Source organism: Falco peregrinus, chromosome 5 (genome assembly GCF_023634155.1).
Source record: "Falco peregrinus isolate bFalPer1 chromosome 5, bFalPer1.pri, whole genome shotgun sequence".
NCBI classification, from domain to species: Eukaryota; Metazoa; Chordata; class Aves; order Falconiformes; family Falconidae; genus Falco; species Falco peregrinus.
Window position 1 is genome coordinate 16,989,464 of NC_073725.1, and position 25,956 is coordinate 17,015,419.

The window sequence follows — 25,956 nt, forward strand, 5'->3', positions numbered from 1 at the left end:
GCCATTTTCTGAGGGGAAGCGGCGGCCGCTGCCGTTAGCGGTGTGTGGGGCGGTGTGCCGCGGGGAGGGGCGGCGGGCTCGCACCCCGGTCTGTTCGCGTTTGCGCTTTTTCCTCCTTTTACTCCTTTCTCTCTCTCTCGCCGCCCCTCCCTCGGCTTTTGTCATCCCTCCCCTCGCTCCCTCCCCTCCCGCCCCGCTCCCTCCCCGCCGGCACTGCGGAGCCGGAGACGTGACCCGAGCGGAGCCAGCCGCGGCCTTTTCCCCGCTGCTCCAGCCTCTCGCCGCAGAATCGCATGTCATCTATCCAGAACCTCCAATCCTTCGGTAAGAGCCGCCGCCACCCCGCCACCCCATCGTACCGCAGGGGAGCCCCGCGGTCACCCCCTCGGCACACCCAGCCCGGGGCTGCGGCTGCGGCTGCCTCCGCCGGCCCGGCCCCGGGCCCGGCCCGCCGCCTGTGCTGCCGCCCCGGCCCCCGGTGTTGCCCTGCCCCCGCTCTCCCGAGAGCCCGGGGCTTGTGCGCGCCGGTGCCCCCGGCCCCCGCCGTGACACTGGAGCCGCCGCTGGGCGGGGGTTGCCGTCCCCGGCGCTGCCCCGTTACTCCGCAGCGGCAGCTCCGGCTGCTCGTCCTTGTCCTGCCGGGGCGGGCGCCGGGCGTGCGGCGGGCAGGCACCGGGCGGGAGGCTCAGCGCTCCCTCCGCGGCCGTAGGAGGTGCTGCCGTGTACCGTGCTCGGGCGGCCCGTACTGCGCTGTTTGCCCGCATGTCTGGTAGCACCCCAAATTGGGCTTTTCTGTCAGCTCCGCAGTCCCAAAGTTATAATCTTCATGTTATATGGCCTCTATAGGGAGGCCAGAGTTCATATTCTCTGCTAAGGAAGGGAATAATTTCCATGCTTCCAACTGCTTGTTGATTTGCTGCCTCATCGTACACGTACCGATGTCCCAAAACCTGATCCATGCCCTGCAAAGAGTGGTGTTTGTGTAGCTTGAGCTATACAGATGGTAGGGCGTTTTTCTTGTAGTAGCAAGGAAGTTTACTGTGCTGGGCCGTGGTTCTCCTCCACCTTCCTTATCTATAGGCAACAGAAGTGAGCAAGTTCACACTATGTAATAATGTTGCCAGGCTTTTGGTCTCAGTTTTGTCATTGATCTCTTGCATACACAAGCAATACGAGAAGGTTGCGTTAATCACGGTTCTGGAGTTGACCCTGTGCTTAGGAAGGTGCTGCCGAAAGGATTATTTTTTTTTAAAGTGCTTCAATGTTAACAGCTACAGCGCTGTCTTATCTCCCACCTAGAATCCTAAACTCTGCCAAGTGATCTTCATGCCCAAGACCCCTTTTTGTTTGACTTTTTCTTTGACTGGAATTTTCTTTTTTTCCTTTTTTTTTTTTGTTTTTTGTTTGCCCCACAAACTGTGGTGCACAGTGAAATTCAGCATACCTTAACAAATGTCTTAGAAATTAAGCCAGTCAGGCTTCGCAGTGCTGTTACTTTTTTTCCTGTGGTGCTTGCATTGTCATCCTGCTTTCAATGGCTTTAATGCTCTTGTCATTCTTGTTTCTGCAAGGGTCAGTCTGTCTGTAGCTAGACTACTTCTGTTCCTATTTCTGCTGAAGTTTTACTCTTTCGGGACATTTTTTTTTTTGAGTGAATGACAAAACTTGATCAGTGTTTTTACGTTCAAGTTTTGGATGGAAGTTTGGGAAATTGTAGCTTGCGTGGCTGTTGAACCTACACCTACAATTTCTAAAGATCAGACTCTTCAATATGATTCTGACCAGTATCAAAAAATTACTTGTGATTTGTCTTAAAAAAATACGTGAAGTAGTTCATGCTTCAAGATTTATTTGGAGCTACTGATTAGGAAACTTGCAGGGCTATGAAATTTCATGATAGAGTGAGTGTTAAATATCTTTTTGTGGGCAACTGAGAATAAGAAGTATAACCCTGAAACCTTTCTTCCTAAATGCATTCTTGTTTCACCTGTGCTAGTCTCATTTTAAACTTGGAAGGATTTGAAAACTGACCTTTTTGTAGTCAAAGCCTAAATGAATGTTGTCACAGTTCTTGCCTAAAACTACTGACTGGCAGAAGGGTGCTGGTTTACAAGACCCTCTGACATCTGTTGGTGTCTGTTGCCATGTTTTGTTTACATTCGTAGCCAAAAATTACATCCATGCCTTAATATGCTGCTAGTGTGGTAGTTGTCACAGAGTACCTGACTTCTCTTTTGGACCTGTAAAGGTGCACAAGAGCTTTTTTTATTTGCATGTACTTAGCAGTTGATCTGATAACAGGTACAACTTCCATATTTCACTTATTATGCACGTGGCTGTCTAAAACTTAGGTGCACTTGATGTTCTCTTGCAACATCCTGTTTTCAGGTGCAGAGCTTCAGGATTTACAGTTTGCAAGGAGCAGTGAGCTAAATTGATACTGTAGCTGAAAATTGTTTATATCCAGAAAGGCCTTGAAGATGGATGCATGACAGTTGAGAGTGCTATGCTGAGTTAGGTTGGTGAGCCTTAATACAACTGTTGAAAAAAGTACTCGTGATTTTAACAGCATGCTTTTAAACAGGGAGAAAACAGCAAGATTGTCCCCTGAATCTCTTTGTGAAGTGAGAAACTTCACTGTTAGTTTTTGAGGTTGAGTGTTTTCGTTGTGGGAATTACATGAATCTTTTTCCTCCTGCAGACCCCTTTGCTGATGCAACAAAGGGTGACGATTTACTCCCGGCGGGGACTGAGGATTATATTCACATAAGGATCCAGCAACGAAACGGAAGAAAGACACTAACAACTGTCCAGGGAATTGCAGATGATTATGACAAGAAGAAACTTGTGAAAGCTTTCAAAAAGGTGAAGTTGCTGATTTGACAATGATAAAGGACTATGATAGCTTTTAATACTAAGTAACAGAATGTTTGTTTTATTTCATTCTTTCCAGTGTGCATCACTTTAATATTCAGATTGATCCCTTTCCCTGTTTTTCTCAAAACTTCTATCAGTGTCTAGTGACACTTGATTTTTGTTTAAAAGTTAAATGTTTCTTTCCTATAAAGAAGTAAATGAAATATGTTCTTAATGTTTCAAGAAAATTTCAAAGATACCTGGCTTTGTTGATATGAAGAATAAAATCAGTTTAAAGTAGAACTTCTTTTGCATTCCTGCTTCTGTCATAGCTGGGTTGCTGTTGAAAATAGGTCTTGTTTCTCCAGGATGAAAGTACTTATTTTAAAATAGCATGGAGTTGAAAGGCTGTGTCATGACTTTTTTTCCACATTCTTGTAATGCATGTTGGCCAGTTCCTTCTGCACAACAGTTAATCCTGTCCTTGCCTGAATTTACTATCAGCAGCCTAGTTTGTGTCTATGTGTATCAGCAGATAGATTCTATTTGCTCTCAAAACCAGTGTAAAATAGATCTAGCCTTGGCCTTGCTTGTCATCAGAATTTAGTAAGCAGCTTCTGTGACAAAATTCTGCTGAAAAGACTTACTAAGCGAAATCATAATGTACATCAGATGTCCTAACAGTATGAATGTTTCTCTCTAGAAATTTGCTTGTAATGGTACTGTGATTGAACATCCTGAATACGGTGAAGTTATCCAGCTTCAGGGTGACCAGAGGAAGAACATTTGCCAATTCCTCTTGGAGGTGAGGGACTGCAGATAAATATCTAAACCTCTCTGGAAGCATTAGAGTGACAGGTGGCACTGATGTTAATTAACAAGCTAAAGATGTCCACTATAGTTCCTTTGTATTTTCAGCCAAAAAGTAAAATGACACTTGCAGAATGAGAGCAAACCCTCCAGTAAGAATGAAAGCACTGCAGAATGCATTTACCCTGCTTCAACATACCACTTGTTCTCTGGCAGTACAGCTTGAGTTCTTCATTTGTGAAATCAAGCCTTTGATGCAAACCATAATGTTGAGACTGAAAACACTGTAAAGGAAAGAGGCTTACCGATGCAAATCATGATGCAGAGATGTTACACTAGGACTACAGAATAAGTCAGATGTTTGATAAGATTTTCTTTTTTGTGTAGTCAGTTGTTCTGCCTGGCTCAGAAACATTCCCAGAAAACTGCTTTACTGACTATATACTTCAGTTTCTTTTAATCAAAGTATGTAAGATTGTGGTAACTTGATATCACTGTAATATCCTTAGCATGTAAGCTTTACTGAAATACGTTGCTTTTCTCCCTTAGATTGGCATTGTCAAGGAAGAACAACTGAAAGTTCATGGTTTCTAAAATACCTGTACTCCGATGAAGAACCCTGAAGTATTTGGCCTTACCTAGCCTGGCTCTTCTGTGAAAAATGAATCTTTGCAGTGAATGGACTTCCCTGTTACCTAAACACTTCAAATTTGTTTCAGATTTGCATGACTGTGTGAAACATGGGCTGTGTAGACTAGAAACACATAAGAAAACTTCAGTAAGGTGGTAATGAAGACACTTGTGAACTTTACCACATTTCCAATGGAAATGTTTTAGCGATGATTGTTCAGTTTAGTACTCTCCACCTGACTTAAATGTGTGGGTTGTATTAAAATAGTGTGTGGTGTTGCTTAAAAATAAAAGTTTATTCATATATTTTCTGGGATATCTGAAATGCTTTAGCTTAAGTTTTAAACTAGCACAGCAGCCTTACTAAAGAATGGCTAAACTGTTTTGTGGCAAGTGTAGCTCACTGATGGTTGAATAAATTGGAAAATCTGTGTGATGAAGTATTAGCTAGTTAAATCAGTATTTTAGCATGATGTGATCCTGTAGCTGTAAGACTAGAGCTTTAAAGTCTTTTGTGTAGGTGTATCTTAGTAGCAGCACGATAAGACATAAATTGTTTGCTGAGTAAGCAACTGGATCTTCTCTAAAATCTACTGCAGTGACTATGATGTACTAGCGTTAACCATAGTAGGCTAAAATAAGCTGAACTCCTTAAGGCTGCTATTCCTGAGAACATGCTAAACATCTAGGTCTTCCGTAGGACTCCCAAAACATTTGAAGGAGGTGCATGGGATTTTGTGTCTCTTCTGTTACTGAGTAAAGGGGAAACACATTGAGTTGGCTTCTGCCATGACTACGTTTAATGTGGGCAAGCAGAATGCTTTAATTAGCAGCTAGTATTACTTGCAGAAGTAACGAAGGGAACAGGCTCTGCACTAAACTTTTTTTGTCTTAGTGTGAGAAGTTTTGCTGTGTTTAACAGTTAATATGGAGGGGTTTGTAGTGGGGTTGGGGTGTTGCTACAGAAAGCTGATTTAGTCTCCTTTTCTAGCAGGCAGTTCATTCTGTGTTATCTAAAGTTATGATAGGTTCAACCATGCTTTTCATCTAGTTTTAGTTAGCTTTAGGCATTTGTTATTCTGCTTTTAAGACATGTCTCTTTACAGAATGAAATTATTTTGTGAGCAGGTCTTACCTTCCTTGTGAGATAGACATGGAAATTGTCTCTGAAACAATTCAAAACATGCTGAGCTGGGAAACCATAACAGTAGTGGGAAATGTTAACACTTCCTGTAATACCATGTGTTCTCTGGAAAGGAAGAAAGAGACATTTCTTTACTGCTAAGATTTATCAATAAAACTTACTCAGAAAAAAAATTGATGACTACCTAAGTAAACATCAAGAATAGCCAAAACTATATTATTTAATATCACCCGTGCCTGTGCTTTGTTTCCTGTTCAGAGTTGCCTTTCTAAACAGAAATGCTCAATTTCAACTCATTTGAAGTTGTTTTTAGATTTCTGAATTCAGATCTGAACCTTTTATGGCACTAGCAACAATTAGAGGAACGTTATAAAGCATACATATGGCACTTCCTTTCTCTGTCTGGTCTAGGCAATTGCACCTGTAAGTATCCAGTGTCCAGTCTCTCAGTCTCCACAAATTTTGCCTGGTGTTGCAGATTTTAACAGTTCCAGAGAAAAAGATGTTCCAGAAGATTGTATACCGTTAAGGTGTAGTGTGTTCAAGAGGAGGCGGAGGCAATGCCTGTTGCAAAACTCGAAATACCAGCACATGGAATGAAAATCTAAAGCGTAAGTCTTATGCAAGTCTTACACTTTAGCAGAATAAAATCATTGTACTGCAAATTTTTACCTGGTCCTTATTCATAGATGCTAAAGTAATTAATCTTTTGGGGTTACATAGCACTTAGTGATTTTCATTTTATCAAATGCCAGGGAAAAAATGACATTCTCATTTAAAGCTTGTTCTGCTGCCCAAGCGGAAGAGCAAGCAGTATCTTCTCCTATTTTACTGGTATTATGTGAGTACTTCTAGTAGGTTTTGAATTGGAGATTAACAAAGGATTAGCAAGTCTCATGTGTTACTGAGTCAGTCTTCATTTCAGATGGCATTCCATTAACTTTCACTGCCTAAGCTTGAGTCATTTCTCCATAGTTATTCTGTTTGGAATAAATGAGAAAAAACTTTGATTTCTTCCTCATTTAAAAGTCCTTGCCGGTAGGAGGAACCTTGCAGTTGGTAAGTGGATTGGTTCTTACGCTCTAGTGGAGCTGCTTGTGTTTTGCCCTTTGAAGGTCAAAATTAAAAGGAGAGGGAATAAGAAGTAACACATTTGAAGTTTAAATAGATGAGATTTGTTGTAGCAACAAACAATTTAATCTTCCTAGAAGAAAAGCAGAAATTTTCATCCTTGAAGTGTTTTAAACTAGAACAGCGTCTCTTGTTAACATGCCCAAGCCTCTTCATGTTCTGGAGGAAAGGCTTCAACAATTTCATGTTTTATCATCTTACGCTAAAACTTTTGTCAAAGCTCTGCCTATGTGGCATATATATCCATGTTCAAGAATGATGAGAAATATGGAAGACCGTGGGAAAGAACTGTTTAAATTACTGCCGTGAGAACCTGTTTTCACAGGGGAAAGCAGGTTTCACTCTTTCCATCTATTCCAAAACAGGGTAAAAAATGTAAAGGATGTGGCGCATAATTGTCAAGGCAGTAAAAGGGAACTAATAATAGGAAACACTTTTAAAACCCACTAGTAGGACTTGAGACAGGGCAAGCTCAGACTGCAAAGAGTGGTGCTTGTTTTTGTTGGAATATTGTGAAATCTGTGTCCTTGAGATCTCCAAATTGTTTGCCTTCTTGGTGATATCTAGGCTTAACCGCAAGCTGCAGTTGGATGTAGGAACTGCTGTTTGAAATTTGCTGTGCATAGTTACATTGGGCTGTTGTAGGTGACTCTTTTAGCCGATACACAGGAATAAGGTGTTGGTTAAATAAATTCATTGAATTGTGTGTTCAGAGCCTCCATCTACATAATGAAATTGCGAACAATGAAACCATCACTTCCCAAGTAGTGGTAGCAGTCCTTATTTGTAGAAGATGAGATTTAGTAATTTAAGCGTGTAGACTGCCTACTTCCTCCTTTTGGGTGAATTATCAGGCCCTTTACTTCACCTGTGGTGTACTAAATCTGACCGTGTGTTTCAAGAGATGAGTGTGAAGAGCACAACTATGGGCAGATGAGCAATAATCCTCTCAAGTGAAAGAACCTTTGAAAAGAATAGTGCCTAGATTGTGTGTGTGTGCTGTTCATTGGCTCAGTGGCTTTGTTTAAACCTTACATCCTGCACTACGTTCTTGCACGGCCTAAATGAAAAGCATGTTGTTCTGGAGAGGGAGGAGGGAATCCCACAAAAAACCACCTGAGGAAATAAGTTTATATCTTGCCTGTTTTCATTAACTTAGATTCTCCTGGACTGCAAGATCTGTGTAACATTGTAATTTCTGGGTTTGTATCTTTAAAAATCCTAATTAAACTTCCTTGAGGGTTTGGCATTTAAGGTTATAAACATATCTGAAGCCATTATAAAACTTTTTTTGAGGAGTTATTGAAGTGTTAAGTTTTAAATATTTGGAAGAAAAAAATTAAGCGGAGCTCTGCATTTTGCCCTATACTGCTGTCCTGCTTATAATCAGTTTGTAGTTGTCCTGAAGATGCATATACAGGTATTTACAGACCTGTCAGTAAGCAGATACCCTGCTGTAGTGCAATAGCCTGTTTGTAGTTTGTGTAAGATCTTACCCGCTGTGCTGCACTGTTACAGGCTGTACTACTCTTGATTTTACAGTATAGGCAAGGTGTACCTTGAGTTGTGGTCAGCAGTTATCTTTTCCTTAATCTTCCTGGAAGGCTGTAGTGTACAGGATCCATATGTTACACCCTTCTTTGAAGTGGCTCAGTAGTTCCTCTTACTGTGTGGAAGTACGTACAGGACTGGTATTTAGCCAGTTAAAGAACGGGGGAGGCCAGCATTTTTATAATTACTTTGGGATGCAGTAGGGGCTGCTGTCACTTTTGGTGTGTTCAGTGTTGATTAGTGTCACTGAGTGTCCCTCTAATTAGTGTGCTACTGCCACTAGGGAAATAGAAGTGGTCTTAAAGGGTCATGTGTATTTAGGTACTAAGAATCTGCCTTCCTCCTAAGACTCTTCGTACATTTATATTCAGTTTAGTTGGGAACGTGTCCCCCGTGGATAGCAACATGAGGTTTATTTTCTAGTTGCCAGATCAAAAAATCTTGAGATGAATAAGGGAAAAAAAAATAGTTGTTTTATGTTTGCTGTACAGATGCTTCATGCCTACTGTTTCCAGTTTACATTTTAAAAAAATAAATCTCAAAAGAGGATTTGTACTCGGCATGCCTTTTTAATGTTTGCTACATGCCTGTGATTGATCTCTATGAACAAGTCTTAACCTGTATTGGAGTATTGCTGGAGAGTTGAGGCGACAAAGTCTTTTGAAATAAAATGTACCAGTGTTGTTTTATGTATGCTTTTCTAAGAAATGGAATTCTGTGCTCTTTTTAAGGAGGATTATTTTTTCTTTTTTTTTTTTTTTTTTTTGGTGGAAGGTAGAAGTAGTGTAATTTAAGTGATGTATGTGATCTTCTTGTAATCAGTTTGATTTCTTCAAGAAATGTTGCATTTCCTCTTCTAAATTTCTACCATAATCTGTACTGACCACCTTAAAAAATATTGTGACTTGTACTGGGATATCACAGCTCTAAAAGAAGATGATTGTATTGGCATGAGATCCAAAGTTTTGGGTAGAAGAGGATCTTTTAACTTCTTGAATAAGCAAAATTCACAGTGTTTTAAGATGAAGCCAGTAACATGCTCAAGTCTGGTCTCAGCCATTTTAGAATGTCTTGCATCTGTGAAGTGTGGCAGCACATTTCTGAAATTCATTTGGGGTCTGATTAAAAGCACTTGTGTATATAATAAATGCTTTTTTCCATTTTAAGCCTTCTTTGCTATGAATGTGCAGCAAAAAACCCCCATGATCCAGGCTCAGTTCTCCAAGTTACAAGTAGATGAATTCAGATGTGGTTGCAAGTAGAATGGTCATGTTCCTCGAAGACAGGATTTAGCTGTCAGCTGTCTTCCTAGTTCCTCTCACAATTGGACAGGGAAACTGCTGTTCCTGCAGTACAGGTAGACAATCCTTGGGCATCATGATGGGACTGTTAACCCCATGGGAGAGGTGGCACTGCAGGTGTTTCAGTAGCTGTCCCACAGATGAATTAGAAGGTTGCTCTTTTAGGTAGACCCGGAAAATGACACAATGCATTAATGTGTAATCAGAGGATGTTTCTGGGCTAAGAAAGGTTAAAAGTTAGATATTCTCAAGAGTCCTGCTGGCAAAACCTACCAAAGGGCAGCCCCTGGTGTGGAGGAAACGGCCTTCAGCTACTCTCCAACAGAAGACGTTAGATACTTACGCGACAGGGGTACCTCCTGGTGAGCAATGAGTTACACCTCAGTAAACAGACCGAACAGATATTGGTAGTATCAGCACATCTGTGCTCGGTAACACTGGTGAGAAGGATGGCCCTGCAAACTGATACTTGTCAGTATCTGATACTGTCAGTATCTTTGAGTTACACCTGTAACTCAAAGCCCAGATCTAGATTAGGACTTGACGATACAGAACAAAAACACTGTCCAGGTTCCTTTAGTGAATAATAACCTGTAAATTGATCCATACATTATTCAAGATAATTTATAAGAGTGAGAATTTATATGAAAAAGGTCCTTATAGAGTATATTGAAAGAAGAGTGTTTTACTACCTTACCTTAACTTTAGGAAAGACTTTGCAGTGGCATGAAGAAACTTTCTGATTGTCTAGTAGTATCTTTACTTCATTAAAAATACTGTGAATGGTGCTATGTTTTGAACGTAGCTGGGCCTGGAGTCCTCATCCATCCCTGTCTCACTTGCCTTGCTTGCTAAGCTGTTTTTAAAGGGCACTGAGGGGAGGGACACCTCTTGGGGTCATCAAATTGTTTCATTTCTCCTGGTGGTAGAAGTGAATTCCAGTACTGGCGTAAGTCACGCTGATAGCAAATCATGGTTCAGTAATGCTGTGGAAGATAGAAAGGGTTTTACAGAGGGTGAGAGGGAAGGGGGTGTCTGCATCTTGCTTCCAAGTACAGCAATGCAGAGCCCTTCAGGTTGCCTGCCCCTGAAGCCAGTCTGAACACGGCAGCTTCTGCTGCCTTGGCGGTTTGCACTGCACAGAAGCAGCTGCACGATTTCAAGGTGTGGGCTGGTTCTCACAGCAGTGCAGGCTGATACACAGCTGGTCTCTGGCAATAAATGCAAAGTACCAGAGCACTCTGGTCACGGGAAGTGGTTTGGCCACACAGAAATGGGCATCTACTGTTGGTCTGTCTCTACAGTCCTTTAATTACTTCTTGTCTGTGTGATAAAAGTAGTATCCTAACAACTCCAGGGCAGTACCCTCTGAGTAGGGAGGATTGACAGTTGTCTGCTGTGGAATTGTACTGCGGGGCGGGACCAAACAAGCCTGTAATGTTCTAGAAATCATCAAGCCCAACATTTGGAAGACAAAAAATGAGCATCTGAGAACATAATTCTGTGTATGAAAGCAAGAACACCCTGTTGCTGGCAGCTGCATATTGCTGGATGAGGCTACAGGCAGGGGGAATGCAAAGGAAACGTGCTTAAAATGGTAATACCCCTTCTATAGCTGTCTGGAGGCTCTACAGGCTGTTAGCAAAGGTGGTGATGTGTTGCTTGCCAGATTCTTGTCTAGGCTGTAATCTTTGCTCTGTTTACGCAGTGTACACCACCTGCCTGTGCCCCCTCCGGAGATCATCTCTAATCTTCTGTTACTTTCTAGTATCTTACTACCTGTCTCAATTTGATTTCAGGCTACTTATACTCACATTGTTAAGGTATGTTTTCAGGAGGAAGGCATTAGGGATTGCTTAAAAAAGGAAAGATTAGCTGAACCAGTTAAATATAAGGAGACAATGTGAGAATCTTCCAAGTGCATATTTAGGTGTTCTATTTCTGCAAAGAAGCTATTAAAATTGAAGGCCGTCTTACATTACCTTGAGAGGCATCTGCTGCCCGAAGAGTTCTTGCTGTACTTATTTCAGTGCCTTAAATCAGTCCTGAAGCAGTGCTTTCTCTCAGGTCTACGTGCGGAAGGCACAGCGTGGGTTGTGTGGGCCTTTGGAGAGCATGCTGCAACGGGTGCTGCTCTTGTGAGCATCGGGAATGCGCAAGTTGCATGTCGCTGCCCTCGGGTAGGCTGCTGTGTGATGGGAACAGCAGAGGTGGCAGAAACAAGCAAAAGGTGTGGCTTGCGATTGCCACTTTCTGTAGTAGTTAAGTGATCTGGCAAAGTGGCTGCTGAGAGCAAAGGGGTCAGGTTTTTTTCTAGTTCCTTCGCAGATATGTATCAAGAGAAATTGCCCTCCAGTTAATAGAATTGGACAGACCATATTTGCAGGATCACATCTTGCAGGGCTGATACTGGTGAAGCATCCACTGACTTATTTTTCAAAAGTTTACTTGACCTTTACTTTTGGATAGAGTTTTTCCTGTTTGCTGGAATTTGGGCCTCGGCTGGCACGGCTCTATCTCATTGGACAAAAAGGTCCTGAGAAATCACCGGCTTGCCTCTGTTCTCACCCTCTCCACACTGTTGTTACATGCAAGTAGATTTAAATACGTCAGGTTTGGACATAAAAGCCCCTGTTACATGTATGAGCACTTCTTTTGATGTCTTCTCCTTTTGAGAATACGCTCCATGTTTCCTCCTGCCATCAAAGAGACTTATTTTCTTGGGTTCTCCAAAGGTCCAAGCATGAATGAGTGCAGGATTCTTTTGCTGTCCTGCGTTGTGAAGAATTAGGAATTTACAGGAGGAAATCCAGAGCAGATGTGGATTGTACAGTCAGGCAAAGTCGATTTTGAAAGAGCTAGCGTAGGCGGTTCTGCACCCTTGATGTGATATATTGCACAGGCAGGTAGTAATCCTGCTTGGCTGTCCCTGGCTGTGCGCTGGAGGAAGCCTGCCTGCTCCTTCAGTAACGAAATGAAGGCACGGTGGGAAGCCTTGCTGCTGCTGCTGCCTTGTTCCTACAGGAATAAGCTGTTCAACACTGCAGACTCAAGTCTGACATCAAGCTAGGCTACAGAGCAGTCTAGATGGGGGCACCGTTCCCTCTGCTCTACTGCTTCCATCCCGTCGGTTGTGCCTCACCCTGCAGGTAAGAGCTATGGGCCTATATGGCCTATATCATTGTCCTGTGTAGGTGAAACACCAAATATGGTGACTCTCTGATTTGTGACTGGAGGACTGCCATAAATGTAACGAGTAAATAGTAGATCCAGCTACAGGAAGCAACTTGCTTTTTTGACGTCAAAGTGTTTCTGTCTTCCTGTTGAATTTTTCCGTTTTCATGTGCTTTGTAGTAATGAAATGCTATTATCTTGCATTCTTTGTACCAGAGTGAAACGTTATGCCAGTCAGTGCCATGTCTTGTGTTGCCACTTTATGAAATTAATGCTAATGAAACATGAGATGAGGAGTGGGCCTTGGGGAGTATGATGCGTCAATCCTGCAAAACATGGCAGGATGCTTTTCCCCTGATCTTAATTGCAATTGTTTCTTCAGCCATTGGCTTATTTAAGATCTACAGGTTTGTGTCCATTGTGCAATTGAAGTTTTACAAACAGTTATCAGGAGATTACAACAAAAGATTTTTAAAAATACAAATTCTGCCATGACAAATTGGGGTTTATTTTATGTTTCTGGGGAGAGATAGGGGTCTCCTGACCTTTTTTTTTAAAGCAATTAAATAATTGGTCTCAATCAAATGAATGGGGGTTTTCAGCTTGAAATAGGTTTTAAACAATGCTTATCTTAATGGCCAGCTTGCTGTTTCCAGTCGGTATCCCTAGATGTCACTGGAAGACAGCACATGCTGAAAATAGTGCTGCTGAGCCAGGAAAAATGACTGTAAAGCTTAGATGGGGGAAATTCAGAGGGAAAAATTTGGTAACATTCCTGGGTGGCTGCAAGCACAACCCATGTGAAACTGTACCCCAAATTTCCTCTGCCTGAGAGGGAGAGGATCTAAAATCTGTCCTTAGATGTACCCTTTCCTTACAGCCAGCCACACGTCGACAACTCATAGCTCCGTTCACGCTTACCACTGAGCCCTGGTGCAAGAGGTGTGAGGAAAAAGAGTCCCAGGGCATCACTTCAGAGAGAAGAAAGAAAATTACTGGGAGACGCAGGAGATGACAGCTATGGCTTCTAACAGGCAAAAGTCAGCTCATGGCAAGATACCACGGAAAGAGGCAGACCTGCCTTTGTACACCTCCACAGTTTCCACCAGCTAGTGCTGCAACTCCTGTGACAGCAAGCCAGTTCTCAGAGGTGACTCGGCAGGAAATTATTTACTTTTGGGGGTTAAGGAGTCACTTCTTGTCCACTTAGTTCTCTGCAGGCTCAGAGGAGAGGTGGTGGGTCTGCTGCAACGAGGTGGAGGAGAGGAGCTCAGTGTGTGTGTGTGGTGGCAATGGGAGTGACTGCACACCAGACCCAGCTGCCTATAGGAAGGGGCTGTAAGGAACCAGCAATGAAAAAGCCATTCAGAAACACTGCAAAAGTCAGAGCAGGCACCTTTAGGGATCAGAAGTTTGTACAGATGACAGTCCTCTGCAGTGCCACCCCAGGCTGGTTGGGCTCATAAGGGTATTTGGGTGGATCTGGCTATGGATGGTGCCTGGGGACCTGTTCCTCTCCCAAGGCTGTAAGAGTTGGAAGCAGCCCATTAGAAATGGGCTCTTTAAACACCACACTTCTATTAAAACTGTTATAGAAGTGAAAAATGCTCTCATTTGGTGAGTAAGTGTTGGAAAGTACTCCTAGGACTTTAGCTAAGAAAAGACAAAAGTTGGCACCATGTGATCTTTTTGGAAGCTAGTTCTTTCCTGAACTGAAACTGTACAAAGCATGATTTCTAATTCAGCACTCAATCCAAGTGCTGTTATGAGTCAGTAGCAGACTCTCTCTTGACCTTAGCAGGATTCAGGTGAATAAAGGGAGCTTTGTAAAACAGAAACCTTCCTTTTGTATGTTAACCTTCCCTTTTTTTCTAACACACACACCCACCCCCCACCCCAAGAGCTGCAGTACAATGACTGACAAGATTACATGATTAGAAAGTACACTGCGTGCATGAGATCAGAGTTTATGAAACTCTGGAGCCGGTTATATCCAATGGATAGATGATGTGCATCAAGTGAGACCCTAGGTCGCGGGCACGTGATTGCAGTCAGTGCTGTGTGGTGCCAAGACATGGCTCCAGAGAAATCTGTCGGTAATTTAAAACATACTTTCCTAAAATAATGTATGTATGTGTTTCTGGTCAAAGCAGGGATGCTGACCTCTCCACTTGGGAGTTTTGGTGTTTGTGGACTCTCTCAGCAGACACAGTTGGTGTCAGTGTTTGATGCTTTTAGGGCTGGTGGTGTGGTGCACCGTGGTTTTGTAGCTTCTTTCAACCAGCCTCACTGTTTAACAAAACCAGATACAGCTAAAATAACAACAGTGGGAGACCAGGTTTGGGACCGTGAGGAGAGGTTAGCCCCTCTGGGCTGGTACAGAGACCCTGCCTGTATTGTGGGGTCCATGACATGCAGGAAGGGACTAGGTTGTTCACTGCCTGTTCCTCACTTGGGTGAGCAGCCACGGCTGGTGCTGCCAACCATCTCAAACCAGCTCAATGTGAAGTTCATTGCACCTCTTTTCCTGATCACCTTCTCTGACTTGGCACCTGCTTTGGGCCGAGGCACTTCAAGCGAGATCCTGAGGAGGCACAGATGTGTTGCGTCTCCTTGCTGAGGCTGGTATACAGAAGTGTAAGCCAGGCTCAGCGAGGGGAGAAAACTAATTAGCCCTTCGCCAGCACCTGCCAGGTTGGTTCAGCACCCATAGACCTGAGAGTGCGCTCCATGAGAATCGTGTCCTACCTTACAGCCGTAAGGGCTCTTTCCTGCTGAAGGCCCTGGCTGATCTCACCGTTGGCAAGATCTCAAACCACAGCCAGCAGGTGTAATAGCTTGTGTCCGACTGCCTCCCTGGTGCCATCCATCCAGCTGTATTGCAGAACAAGCTCTAATCCAAAATGTAGCCTAAAGCCTAACATCCGCAACTCGTACAGGGAGGGACTTCTGATACCCTGTAGGTAATTTCCTAATAAATAAAAAAAGATTTATTTCAAATAAATAAATCAATAGCATTTCCCACAATGTAAGAAAGGTACTGAAGGCATTTTTTTTTTTTCCCCTGGTATTGTGAGTGTATTAATTCCATTAAGGTTAACTGTGTACAAAGTTTTGGCTGCTGGTGGAAATGATAGCCCTGAAGAAAGATATTAGCCCTGAAGAAAGGGAACTTACTCTTCTGGTTGGGATGTTTTACTGCCTCTTCCTGTTGGGGCTGGTGAGCTCATACCGTGGTTCAGGTCATTCTGGGTAGCATCACTCTGATGTGGCAGGCGTAGCCTACTGCACGCTGAGATGCTATGGACACTTAGTTCTGCTGAACAATGAGAGCTGCCTCGACATGGCCAGCAGGCAGCAGCTAATTGTTCCTGGGGCCAGAGCAGTGATTTATTTGGCACAAGGTGCTAAAAATGGCAACTTGAAAAGAGAAAAAGGCGAGAAAAGCAACCAACAGCAGAAAACTGGCACTGAGCTCGCATCGGTAACTCCAGCACTGATCCTGGCTGCATTCAAGATGGTCTTGAGAAACAGCAGTAACTTCAGGTGAGTGGCTTTATAGTAAGATTTAACATTCATATACATTATTTGAAGTGTGTCATGCTTAATAGAGATTGAAGAGTTAGATGGTCTTACGTGATCTTTGATTGTCCACATACCTTCCTGTATAGGCATGGCAGGCTAACTCGGGTCATGTAAATGTATCTAAGTGCTACAAAGTGATCCACTGCTGAGGCTACTCTTGCTTGTGCAGAGCCTGGAGGAAGCCTAAAGGGTTTACCTAAAGGTTAACCTAAAGGGTTAATGTCGTGTCAGAAAACACATGAAGCAAAAGCTTTAGATGCAGCTGTTCCCCACAAAGACTTAGTGTGCGGTTGCACTACCTCAGAGAGAAAAAAGATAGCCTATTGATAATGCCAGGAAACTGAAGCTATGGGTTTGTGACAGATCTATTAATGATACAGTGCCACTGAAATAAAACTGGGTCAATTTTACTGAGGATGAACACACTAGTTACAATACTAGGAGTTGCCTCCCAGAGCCGGAGCGCGTGGTACCAGACGCTGTGCAACATCACAGGATAGTGCCTGCACCTGTCCAAATAGCTTGCAAGTAGGCATCGGATGTGGGTTTAGGAACAGAATTTCAGAATGCTTGATGGCATTGGCCTTGAATGGTCCCTGGCTGCCTCCAAATGTGAATTAGGCAAATAGGCAAATTAGTGAAATAGGCAAAACTCTGATTCAGGAGTCAGCCTGCTCCCACTGACCTCGCTGGCGGCTGAGCACACCCAGAAATGGATGCAGCCCATATGGCCAGCCAGCTGCTGCTAGACTACCTTTTGGAAACTGCCAATACTACCTAAGGACAGGCACCAGTGAGTCTCTTAGGTGCCCGAGTGCCTATTGATTGCTGGGGGGCTGCAGGCACCTAAATACACTTGTCTATTTGACCCAAAGCTCTCCTAAGCCTCTCCTTGCCTTCCCTTTCATGAAATGAAACGAGTGGCACTGGCTTGTTTGTTTGGGAAGCATAAAGGTTCCCTAGGAGGCAAGGGCATGCAGACATGTCACTTAATTCTGGAATTTATTGATCACGAGATACAGAATCCCAAGATAAATAGTTTGTAGGTCAGATTGATTAGAGTGTAATCCTTACCAATGTCATTCCTGGTCTAGATTAAACCCGTAAATATAACTCAAGCATTGCACACTCCTGCAAGCAGACATCTCATGAGACTTAGGGACCGAGCCCATAAGTCTAGATATCAGTAAGAAAACCATTGGGAATTACATTTATTTAGGTTAGCTTGGGTCAGTTTAATGGAAGTACTCCCATTTCACATGTTCAGGGGCTCAATTTCAGCTAATTTAGCAGTCTGAACATTTTCTGTGAGCTCTCTCTCTCATTGCTGAAGACAGGTAGATACATTAACGCTTCCTATAACGAGCAAGCTTGGTCCTCACTTTAAGTGTGGATCTCCTACCTGTTGATGATCTGGGAAGATCTCACTCTTTTCAACTTGGTTAACAGAAATTCCCACCGAACAGACCAGCTGCAATTTGGGCTCTGCAGCTCTCCTGAGGTCAGGAGTTTGCTGTTGCATGATGGAGCCCCAGTCTGTGGCTGACTTTGAGACCAACAGACCTGCTGAACAGGTACTCTGAAAAGGAGTCTGTCCTTTAGGACAAGCTATAATACTGGAAAGCATAAAATCTGGGATCAATTGTTTTTTTGGAGTCTATCCATTCAATTCAGGAAGTTGCCATCTATACGTCATTGCTTTTGAATGCAGAGTACAGGGTAAAGGTTTCAAAATTGAGTCCACGGTTGGGAACACAAATCTAAATGTTACTTCTTTCCCCAAATCGGCAGTCACACAACAACTTTGACAGCTGGGGAAAAAGTAGCACTAAAGCACTTTGCTCCCAGCTGAAGAACTGGACCGATTTGTACTGCATAATAGGATTATTCTGAGGACCATGACACTGCTTTTAAATAAGAGTGGATGATTAAGACCTGGATGGAAATTAATTCCTTGATCAGTTCTTTTGTAAGTAAAGCAGTTAGGTCTGCTGGTTGTTGGTTTGGATGGAAAACTGAGGTTTCACGATGCTGACAGCTGTTCTGGAGGCATGAAATGGAGTTCTGCTGGGGGTTGTATCCATGGGCTGGATCTGAAAGTCATAAATTGATCAGATTTTTTGAGCAAATTCCGTTTACAAGTAAAACTGGATGCTTTTAATAATCCAGATTGGTGCGGCCTACAATGATTTCAAAGGTAGCTTTGCATTTTTTACGATTTCTAAGATTCCCTTCTCACCCAGCACCAGGCATCCTCCCCAATCTGCTCCCAGTGTCCTGTCCTCCTACCACACACTTACTGGGTATTTTTTCTCCTTCCTTTAGAGGCAAGCTTAGAAAGGATCTGCTTAAATACAGTATTCTCCTGGTCACATTCTTCCTTGCTGCCTCCTTCAAACCTTGATTCTGTCCCCCCAGCCTGTCTCCAGCAGCAAAAGCAGTGACCTCCTGCTAGTGCCCGGTGCTGTGCCAGGGTCTGGAATCCAGATGTACAATCAGCAAAGGGATGGCCCCACATGTCTGTAGGAGCCCTCTGCTAAGGAACCATGGAGCCGGGTGAAAAGGCACAGGGCTGGCTTTCTATATTGCTGGAGGGACAGAGTCAAGCAGTGTGACGGAAGGGATTGGAAGGAAAAGGTTGGTCAGCTCTGCCCATCGTACAAATTCTGGAAGCATAAAATGAATGCTTGCTTGGCCGAATAAATACTTATCTCTTCAGCATTAACAAAATAATTAAGTGCAGACAAACCCAGTCCCTCTGTACACCCGCCCTAATGAAATGACAGAAATTATCCTGCATGGCATGAGATTTCATGGGAATAAACAGTTTAATATCTATTTCTCCTCTTACTTAGTTGTGAGCCACTTTTCTCAGAGGTGAGTAATTGAGGAAGAGCTACTGGTACTTTAGCAATAATGTTTAATGAACTGAAAAATGATCTGTTTGTAGGAGGATTAATAGCTCTCTGCACATTAACCTCATGTGGTTAGTGAAACCAGACAATATCTTACAGTATGGCTCTGCAGCTTTCAGCCTGCAGCTCTCGGGCTGAAAGTCCTGCCGTGGCCTGGCTTTCAGAGGAACGTCACCTAGGTCTGGCAGGCTAGTGACCAAAGCACGTTTCTTCTAGGTGGTTTTTCTGCCTGAGCAACAAAGCCTCACTCTGTGGTTTAGCTCTCTTGAGAAGGCCTAGCCACATGAGCCACTGCATACCTGGGATTTGAACTCCATTGTTGAAAATAGTATGTTTTATCAATGGAAAACCAAATGCTTGTGAGCTATCCTGCCCTTAAAAATGAAATCCTGGAGGAGACCAGAGGTGTACATATTGCTGCCAGGTAAACCCGGCAGTGGCTGAAGCTGATGAAGTCGCCATTATGGGGTTATTTCCTGGTAAAATCTGTGGGTGCCCTGTCACCACTGCAGTGCCAAAAGGAAAGCAGTATCAAACACTGGTATGGATAAAAGTATATACCCTTACATAGGTTTGGGTTTATTGGCCTGTTGGGAGGGAGTATTCCCTGACGTTAAATTAACACTGCTGGTGCAGTCTGTGGTCCCTGTTATGTATGGAGAGAGGTTGAGAAATTTTTCAGCACTGCCTGTTGTCGTTGTCTCCCCTTCCCTCCCCCCTCCCACCTCCCACCCCCCCCCCCAAAAAAAAAAAAAGCTTTTGGAAATGTGTATGTACAATTGCTTTAGTAAAGCTTATGGTCTACAGAGAGCATGGCATGGCAGCTGGGACCTCCAGGTATTTGCTCTCCAGCATTACAGAGGGCTTTTTCTCATGTTTTTGCAGGGGATGAAGTGCTGGCAGCTTTCATTTCAATGCCCAAGGAATGTAAAAAGCCACCTCCATTGCAGGTTCGTTAATACAAAAGAGAGAAGATAAAATCTAGAAGGGGAGCTGAATGACCTAGTTCTAGGGCTTGCACAATGAACATCTTTGATCTTTTATCTGTAGGATGAGCTGACTTTTCTACAAGGCACTAAATAAAATAGTTGGTCTGGCAAGAGGGAAGAAATAGGACAGTAGAAAAACAGGCATTAGAAGCATGGGCTTCAGCCCACCAGTATACCCAACAGTAAGTATCCAGTCAACACCTCTGAAAAAGCTGAACCTGCAATGACTGTCATCTGACAGTCTCAGCTTTTGTCCTTTTAACGGAAATCTGAATTCTATTTTAGAGTGCTGGATGCAGAAAAAACACATTGGAAAACTATTTTAGATTCCCTTGGTCCCTAAATATTAATTTCTTTGAATAGTGGTGGCCGTGATGGTAGCCTGTTGCCACATTTCTTCAGCTTAATTCCAGCCTAATATTCACACCAGTGTTCAGCGCAGATTCCTTTCAATGTGGTTTAATTTCTATAGCTGTGTGTCCTATCAGTTATAGCTAAGTAAAATTAGACTGCAATTTAATTGTAACACAATCGGCAGTTCTGGTCAATTAGAATGAGATTAAGTGCTGTGTAAATCTGTTATGGTAGGAAGTGATGCTGAAATAAGCACTTGGAGTCTCTAGTTAAAGGACACTGCTGTGCCTCTGCAGTCCCATCCAGGCAGTTCAAATTCAGCATGTGCGAGAAACAGGCATGTGCCTTCCTGCCTTTTGCCAGGGTGTGCGCGGCACCTGAGCCCATTTCTCCTTTTTTTGGCAGTACGCTGTCTTTCGTGGCTGTACCGGGTGACATTTTCTTCTGCTCCTCCAAATCTGGCTGGTGAGAGGAGGCCGGGCTCTCTCGCTGGTGTCACCCTGTGGAGCAACCCGCAGCCCACTGGACAGCCCAGGTCAGCAAGGGGTGGGTGCCACACGGCCATGGTGGTACTCCTCAGCCTTCTCCCATGGGATCTTCAGGCACGAGACCTCCACCACGGGCTGGGACAGGGCAGCAGGGCTAGTGACGTGCTACCACCGGCTGGACTCCCCGCAACAGCCACCCACCTGAGAACTGAGCCTCTCCCAGCCCCTCTCCTGGATGCTCCTCAGTACCATGACGGATGCCAGCTGCTGGTTCCAGACAGTACTAAAAATGACTCACAGGACTCGCAGGCTGCAGGGTGACGCTGCGAAGAGCTGAGCAGGATTTAGCTGGGAAGTTCCTGCAACGGGGGAGTCAACTTGTGATGACCCCTGTGTCCTGCTGCAGGTAAGTAGGTTCAGGAGAATAACGATCTAATGGCATTAGTCTAATACTGTAGCAGCAGGAGATTATGCAGTCTGGGTTGACATTAGATGGCAGTAAAACATGTGCTTTTCAGGAGCCCATATAGGTAGAAATGGGATTAAGCCAGGACGGGGCAGGGGGACCTCTTTAGGGAGGATCTCCCGGACCTGCCAGAGCTCAGAGGTCACTGTGAAGCACCCTGTACAACTGGAAATTTTAAGCACGCCAAAGCAATTACCTAAAAGACCTTTACAGTCTAATTGGCTCAACCACGTTCATTTTAACTAGGCTTCTCATAAATAGATCTGGTAGAACTGCGAGGATATTGTAAAGCAGTTGCTGACTACCACTGGCAATTTGCTGCAGAAGCAAGGTGTAGCTCATGAAATGTCCTCAGACTTCACACGGCAGTGTTCCTGGTGTAGGCACCTCTGGAGCTAGAGGGGCTTTGAAATCTCCCTGTAGCAAGCACTGTATAAAAGAGATGCTAACTGAATTACTCTCATAGCTGTGAAGCATGATGACAGCTGGTCCTGAGACATCACATAGGGCCCGCTGGCTGAAGCTTTACTGAGACTTTGAAAAACAGCAACAAAGAAGAGGAGGGCAAATGCATCACATGCTCTGCCGTGTAAATGGGGAAGGGCTTCTGAGAAGATAAAAAAATAATCTTTTAATATCATATAAGCCGTTTGTTCATTTAGCCACAGCAGAGCTAACAAACCCAAATGTCATCTCACAGTTTAATTGCAATGCTGGTAAGCCTTGTGGTGCCTCTTGGGGTTTTTGGTTTGGTTTCAAAGTCGAAACAGCTTGTAAAAGTAAATGAGTGTAGGAGATTTTGATTCTTCTGTTTACTTGTTGTTGCTTTGAAATAAGTGTTTTAGTCCTTCTGCTTGAATGAATGAATTTAAATTCCTTGCCCAGGAGTGCAGCAGAGCCCATGTAAAAGATCCAGTTGGGCAAGGGCTTCCAGATGATGGTTGTGAATGGGGAGGTGTTGCTCAGCCCAGACAATGTAATCTAGTCTCCCACATGCCTGATGGCAAAAGGCAGGCTAATTTAAGTTTTGCTGTCGGGATTGGGAAGTTTAGAGACACCTCATACGACTGAACCCTTCTCACTGCCAAAACCACCCCCTGGCAGAAGAGTTACACAGTTCCTTTTTCCCAGAGGGTTTGCACACTGGTTTTGGTGTTCACTCAGCTCTGGCGATTTGTTTTCTGTATAATTCAGCATGAATTTTGATTTGTCTGTCCATGTTTAGGACAGCATTTGCTGGTAAAGAGCACAAGCAGAAACAAGTGGAACACCAAGATGCTGTTTTCTAGCAAAGTAAGCCCTTCAAGTTTGTTACCAACGCATTCACGATTTGTTCAGGGTTGAGAAAAGTCTTTAGCTGTCTGGACTTTAGTGAGTTAGATGGGAATGAGAGAGCTCTCATCCATTGCAAATCAAGCCATGAAGTCTTTCCAAATACGCTGAGCCTGGATTTTCACAGGAGGCTGCTCAGACAATGCAGTCATGGAAACCCACTTTTAATCCCGCCGGGAAGTCCTGTAGTGGGTAGCTGGAACCAGCTGTGACACAGCCAGCGCAGTGTCACTTGGGAAGCACAGGTGGTTGATGCAAGCCAGGGACATGCAGGCTCCACTGACCTTTACTGTAGGGCCCTGGTGGCCTCTGTGACAAGTCTCTGTTCGAACCCCATTTTAGTGCGGGATAGGATGAGGTTTGTGTGAGCCTGCAAATAAATAAGGCACACAAATATTGTCAGTCATCACTGCATTGCATAGATGGATGTTAAAAATTCAGTGTTGGCTTTTTTGTGTTGGAGAGCTCCAAAATGAACATATGCATCTTCTACTTTTGTTCAGCTGAGCAGATTTTTAACTCACGTGAAATCTCTTAGGAGAAATCCCTGAATTTAACATCCTGTTTTCTCTCAGTGAGGTGCTGGTTAATTTAGGGTGTTATGATGTTACTGTGTTTCCCTCAAGTACCCATTTAAAACATCTTCAAGTGTAAATTAGTTTCCTGTGTTATTACTCTTGACTAGTTTCAAGCAGCAGTTTGGAGTACAAGTGTTCCTTTCTCAGCTAGACCTGTCTCTGTATAGCAGAAAGCTGTATCAGAACCTTTATGTACTGCAGCAGGCCCGCTAGAATAAATAGAGTACTTCTATGGGAATGAACTAACCATTACATTTTAATGTTACCTAAAGATGTAAGACCAGCAGGGAGTAAAAATAGCAACAATTTGTCATCATAGCTGTCCTGGCATTATTTCGCGTAATTAGTATTACTGTTATCTACGCTTCAGGTGTCCCTTTTGTGCCAATGGGTCTCTTTCTGAGAACAGCTGTGTGTTATGGCACCGTAAGCAGAGAATAAGAGCTAGTCCCTGCCCTGAAGGCCTTCCAGTAATATTGGATATAGGACAAGAAGGGGTTGAGAGGAAGGCACACAGCTTCCAGGCAGAAGGTTGTGAGATGAGCCACTAAAAATTTAACTAATTGAAATTAAGGACTTCAGTCTAGCTTGTTCCAGGGTTTTCCTTTTAAATTCATATTATCATGGCAGGCGTTTAAAAATACATGCACCCAGAAAGACTGTACAGGCCTTCTGTGAGTCAGGTTGAGACAACTATGTTTTCTCTTGTTTAGATGTGTGCAATAGCTACTGAGTCGATTTTGATATAGATAGCTGCAAGTGGCTCTTTCCGAAGGGTTGTAACAGAACATGTATTTAGGAGGCCACATTGATTCATTACCGGCTTCCGGTGAGATAACGTGTGAAGTGAACATGAAAAATCAGTAAGACAAGCAAAATGGAAGAGCTTGAGATAAGCAGGGGGAGAGAGAAGAAATCAATGTCATCCAGTGACTATGCTGGTGAAACAGAGCCTATAAGAGATGATATTAAATTCATAAGTCATGTATTTCAAATACCGGCCCGTAACATCACGTGCAACAATATGTGTAACGGGGATCGAGATCAGTATATTCACGTAGTTGCAGTGAAATTCTTCAGACACCTAGTGAACTCTTCCTCCTACAAACTATTACAGTAAGTTCATGGCCATGCCAGAGTATGTTTTCAAGAATAACCTTTATGTATTTAGTACAGAGAGACTTATTGATGTAAGATAAAATATTAACCTGCCTTTCATAACCTGGGAAAAATATGCCACATCATTAGAAATAAAGACATTGACTATTACCTCATTGCTGCCCGTGGGTGTGTGCGGGTACATAAATAAATAAATAGCTAATACAGCAAGGTCCTCTAATCAAAGCTGATTATTAATTTCATTCAGGCCACTTGCTCAGATTTTTGGAAAGACTGTACAGCATCGACAGGAAAGCTGCCTGAATGCTTTTTCTCCATGTTTGTATCTTTTTCTTACTTTTATTCTACTATGTCAGTGGACAGCTTAGCACTGTAAGAGAGTGAAGGCTCTCATTTCTTTTCCCACGCAGGACTGTTTCATACAGTACATTATCAACATCTGATATTAAATGCATAATGGAGATTGTATTTTCCCAGTATCTCCTCACTGACTGGGGTTTGCCCCTCATTCAACCTCTTTTCAACACCATTGAAATGCCTTTCAAGAGCGTCCTTTCACTACTGTGATATTAGAATTTATTAAATTCTGTTGGCATTTTGAAACCTCTCTTTAAATACTCCTTGGACAAATGAGACATAGGTCATGGTTGAGCTGAGCACAAGAATGCGTGATGTGAAGGCAAAGGTGTTGTATTGCCATTAAAAAAACATTATTTTTTTTTTTTTCAGGAGGCAACAAAGGTCCGTTCTAGAGTCCAGCTGCTAAAGCCAGAGCAGCCCTTGCACCAGCTGCCCAGGACGCCTGCGGCTTGTGGGGCTGAGATGATTTACTAGCACTGTAAAGAAGTTGGAGACCATTGCCTGCTTGGAGGTATTTGCTGGTGAAGGGGAAATCCTGAGGATGTAATTGTTTTTGTCACAGGTCTGCCGTTGATTGTTTTGTTCTGAGGGTTTTTTTGTTAGCTTTTCACAATTTCTCCAATAAGAGTTCAGCCCTCATGTCTTCTGACTTCTTCTTTCTAATCATCGTCATCAGTCCTTTGTAATCTTTGTCAGCCACTCCAAGCTAGGGTTTAACAGCTGAAACTAGTGAAATGTCCTAAAAACCTAGGAGTTGTCTCCTTACAGCAGCAGAAAAACTGAATTCCTCATGTGTGTTATTTTCCTCTCCTGAAGTCTACAACCACACGGTTTACACCTGATTTATTTATAGTATCACTTGCTGTTAGTGTTCTTCCCTCCCATTGGAATATAGACTTGTATTTTGCTTGGAGCGAAGGCAACACAGAGGGGCCTGTTACAGCATGTTTTAGTGCCTAGATGCAACATTGCTGTAACAGGCCCCTCTGTGTTGCCTTCGCTCGGAGAAACAACTGCTTGTTTACGCTGAGGTTCCCATCCAGAGGTGCACCCAAATCTTCTTTGAAGCTTGCCTTTTGAAATTTAGAAGTCTAGCTAGGCTAGTGACTCTGTTGTAAAGGCTGAGTTAGCCTTGTGTTGAGTTTATAATGTGAAGTACTGGAAGATACAATT

The 25,956-nt window shown here is 43.4% G+C and overlaps 1 protein-coding gene and 1 long non-coding RNA gene across 3 annotated transcripts; both read left to right on the plus strand.

Moving 5' to 3' along the window:
• The first annotated feature begins 52 nt into the window (after window positions 1–52).
• On the plus strand, window positions 53–8,815 carry EIF1B (eukaryotic translation initiation factor 1B). The gene is made up of 4 exons (XM_055805384.1): window positions 53–324; window positions 2,702–2,865; window positions 3,560–3,661; window positions 4,216–8,815. Exons 1-4 carry the CDS (start codon window positions 294–296, stop codon window positions 4,258–4,260), a joined length of 342 nt encoding a protein of 113 aa, XP_055661359.1. The 5' UTR covers window positions 53–293; the 3' UTR covers window positions 4,261–8,815.
• A 5,690-nt stretch (window positions 8,816–14,505) lies between these two features.
• On the plus strand, window positions 14,506–25,753 carry LOC129784629 (uncharacterized). Of its 2 annotated transcripts, none has more exons than XR_008747602.1 (3): window positions 14,506–16,143; window positions 20,846–21,334; window positions 25,153–25,753. It is a non-coding gene; the product is annotated as an uncharacterized LOC129784629 (long non-coding RNA). The 2 variants fall into 2 exon arrangements; XR_008747603.1 differs by lacking the exon at window positions 14,506–16,143 and adding an exon at window positions 19,877–20,047.
• Window positions 25,754–25,956: the final 203 nt, after the last annotated feature.